This window comes from Limulus polyphemus, unplaced genomic scaffold (genome assembly GCF_000517525.1).
Source record: "Limulus polyphemus unplaced genomic scaffold, Limulus_polyphemus-2.1.2 Scaffold6697, whole genome shotgun sequence".
NCBI lineage: Eukaryota > Metazoa > Arthropoda > Merostomata > Xiphosura > Limulidae > Limulus > Limulus polyphemus.
In genome coordinates, this window is record NW_013672307.1 from 18,053 (window position 1) to 21,752 (window position 3,700).

The window sequence follows — 3,700 nt, forward strand, 5'->3', positions numbered from 1 at the left end:
ACCCAATCTGCGTAGAATCTGTTGAACAGATGTTGGGCTGATCCTAAGAAGTTGGGCCATTTCTGCAGTCGTTAATCTGGGATCCGTTTCGATACTCCTTTTGACAGCACTTTTTGTCCTCTCCGATGGACCAGGACGCTGCTCAGTTGTTTCCTTGCCGTGTTTCCTGAACTGCACGATGATTCTGTTGACTGTCGAAAGCGGGATTCCCAAATTCTGCGAAATTTGCCACTGACTTATTCCACCATCTGCTTGACCAACTATCTTTCCTCTAACAAAATTTGACAATTCGAGAGAACCTTGAGTTCTAGGCATGTTGTAGCACAAGATAATTAGTGTGCGGACCATTTTCATTTATATAGTGCTCTGTGAACACAAATTAGTTAGCATAAATCAGTTATATGACGAAAAATTAGGTGTCTATTTACTTGTGACCACTCAGTGTATTCATATTTTGGAATTACACTTTCTTCATGATGTTTACTGGAGTTAGTCTTGGTTAAAATTTTACGAAGTGTTCTGAACCCTTGCTTTCTGTGTAAGTAGTATTGAAATAAAGAAGTAATTTATTGAAAATTTATTTATTTACACTTGTACGGCTTTACAGTTTTCATTCATATATTCATGAAGTGCTTTTGATAGAATTGAAAGTAATGTTACCGAGTAATAAATGGTTAGGTGTATTTGTGTAAAACGTTTGTTTTTAATTCAAATAGAGGGTTATTAGATCTATACAGTTGCCATTAATAAGAATTTATAACATAAACTTAAATATAGTTTTGTCACCTCCATTATTTATTTTCTTTTACCTTTGACTATAGTTTTTGTATTGTTTACCTTCTAGTGAAAGAACTTGTTACTCTGCATGAAAAATATTTAACAAGACCTACACTTGATGATAGTACTGCTGAGGAACAAGAGATTGAAGTCTTGACACAAGACATTACACGTGTGAGTACTTCAACAATCACTTATGCTATACCATAAGTTCATAAAATTTATTGAATAGTTTTATGTGCTACATAAGCTACATCAACTAATCAAAATTATGTATTCATGTGAAAATTAATTCTTAAAAATATATTTTAAAAGAAAACAAGTTTGATTTATCGATGTAATATTTATAGTAATAAAAATAAACTGGTAAGTTTTTACTCAAAAAGATGTATTTTCAATTTTTAATTTGAATTTTTTAATGCTTTAACAGTTGTTGTTAGTGATAATGATAATAGTATAAATTTTGCTCCTTAAAGTGCTATTTGTTTTTATGATGTCTTCAACTTTTTGAAATTGTTTTGCAGATGTTTACTCACTGTCAACGGTTAGTTCATCAGATTCGTTCACGAAGTCATAGTGCGAGTCTCCAGGAGTCAAGAGTGAACAAAAATGTTGTTATGTCCCTTGTTGGAGCATTACAGGACCTGTCTGTCACCTTTCGATCAGCTCAGGGCTCCTACTTAAAGAGTTAGTCTCACTAATTATTGTGAATCATAGACACATATTATTAACTTTTATAAATTTGTAATCTTTACAACTCTTGTACTTCAGAAACTATCTTAAAAAAGTTAAAATCTACACAATTAAGGTTTTTATCATATTTCTGTACTTAATTCTGTAAACACTTTAAGGAAAATGTCAGACTCAAACAATATCACTTTTAAAGAGCTAGGTAAGCATCATTGAATTAACAAAAAATACTTTAAAATAAAAATTATACATTGTCAGTGTAGCATGTGCTGTTGATATATCTTTCATTCTTTAACTGAATTTATAGTTTATAGTAGGCTTCTATGTTATAAAGAATAATATAAGTTGAGATTATTCTCAGACGTGGGATCTGTACAGTTTAATTCATAATGTGTTAGAGTAGTGATTTTCAACTGGTCGCCCATAATACACAATTATGGACCACCTTGGACAACTATGAATGCCCTAAACTAATGAGTCATCAACTGCATATGCATGCTTTACTCTTGTGTCAAATACCTAAGTAAGCCTTGAGGTGCAAAAGGTTCAAAAACTCTGTGTTAAAGTATTAGGTTAAAGTAATATGTAAATAGTTATCATACAAGCCCATGTTTGAAGGCTTCTTTTTTAAAAAAGTGGTTCACAAAATGTTTGTGTAATCTAATTTATAGAGCATACTCTTACTGTTTGAATTCAAAGGTTTTTGCACAATTTAACTTTTAAGGTGTTTTTCAGGGGTTTTCCTAGTGTGCAGTTGAAAATTCACATATATAAGTAAGTTCAAGTGTATAAATATTTACAAAAAACATATTTAAGATTATAAAATTCCTTTCCAGAGTTACTAAATAAATGTATTTACTAGAATATTCTTCATTTTTTGAATCATTTGTTACTAGGTACTATGAGGTGCAATAGGGTGTCATGTATTAAAAAGTGATAAAATTAAAATAAAGTTGTTTAGTTTAAAAAAATCCGTAGAAAAAGCTCTGGTGTTTTTCTATGGTCTGGCATAAAAGGTGTTGCTTTATAACCTGATTCATGAGGGTGTTTTTGTAGTTTAACATAAAGGTATTGTTTTTACAGTCTGTTTAACAAGGATGCTTGTATAATTTTGCACAGAAAAGGTTGTTTTATAGTATACTTCACAAGGAATTTTAATCCAGTTTAAGTACATGTATTACTTGTACAAAAAAAAGTAAATGACAAAAGGAAAATTTCTGTTTCTAATCCAGAGCTGAAATCAAGAGAAGAACGTTCTGAGCAGTTTTTCACCACTCCCCTTTCACCTGTTAGTGATGGTGGCCTTGCTGACAATTTACATGTGGACCAAATGTTTGAACAAGTATGTGTAAATATATTACTTTTAAATCAGAGTGTTTTAAAATGTTTAAACTCTGAGAACTAGGCTTCAAAAATTAAATTTCTCTTCCTGTTTTATAAATGAAACATCCTTTCTATGCAGTTTAATATCTGCAATTGTTAGTTTTAAAAGTAAGTTTACTTTTATTAAACACGAGACTGACTTAAAATGTTTGCACATTTTAAAATTAATTCAAGTATCACATGAAAATTGTGCATTTGAACATTAACTACAGTGACCTTGTAATGTAGATGATGCTAACACAATGGAGTTATCAGCTTGTGTGCTAGGTATGTTAGAAAGAAATGCTTCTGTTTGTTAAAGTATGTAGGGTTACAATAAGAAAGAGAACCTTAAAAGACTAAGGTTTCTTTTCTTTGTTAGCACACACACCTCCTTTCATAATTTTTTGTGTAGTAACAGTATTTCATAGTTTGGAAAAAATGACCATTATATCTTTTAAAAAAAGTTTGAGACGTACATGTAAACTTGAGTATTTTTTTGTCAAGAAAAGAAGCTTAACATTATGTCACATTTTAAGCTCGCCATAATTATTTAATAGGTATTAAGAAAATTATAAGATTCATGAATGAAATCTAAGATGGCACAAGTCTAAAATATGCTACAAGTACATAGGAGAATAAACTTCATCACTTTTCTGTAGCCTACTGTTTTTATGTTCAAACAGCTACCAGAATTAGTTTGTTCTTGTTAAATCTTTCGGCACGGGGTCGGTCGATTTGACCAAGTCACGTGACCTTCTGTACTAGTTTAAAGTGGACATCAGTTTAATACTTATAACTCTCTATATATTGGGTATATCTTCACAAAATTTGGCAGTCTTTCAGTTAATATTACAAGTCTTTCACATAC

The 3,700-nt window shown here is 30.8% G+C and overlaps 1 protein-coding gene across 6 annotated transcripts in view; it reads left to right on the forward strand.

Annotated features, from left to right (window-relative positions):
* Positions 1–3,700, forward strand: part of LOC106473980 (syntaxin-16-like) — a 41,717-nt gene that overhangs the window by 17,058 nt on the left and 20,959 nt on the right. For all 6 annotated transcript variants that reach the window (XM_022402359.1, XM_022402364.1, XM_022402360.1 and 3 more), the window contains 3 exons: positions 845–951; positions 1,302–1,464; positions 2,700–2,809. In XM_022402359.1, the coding sequence (XP_022258067.1) occupies positions 845–951; positions 1,302–1,464; positions 2,700–2,809 (380 nt within the window). The remainder of the gene's footprint in view (positions 1–844; positions 952–1,301; positions 1,465–2,699; positions 2,810–3,700) is intronic.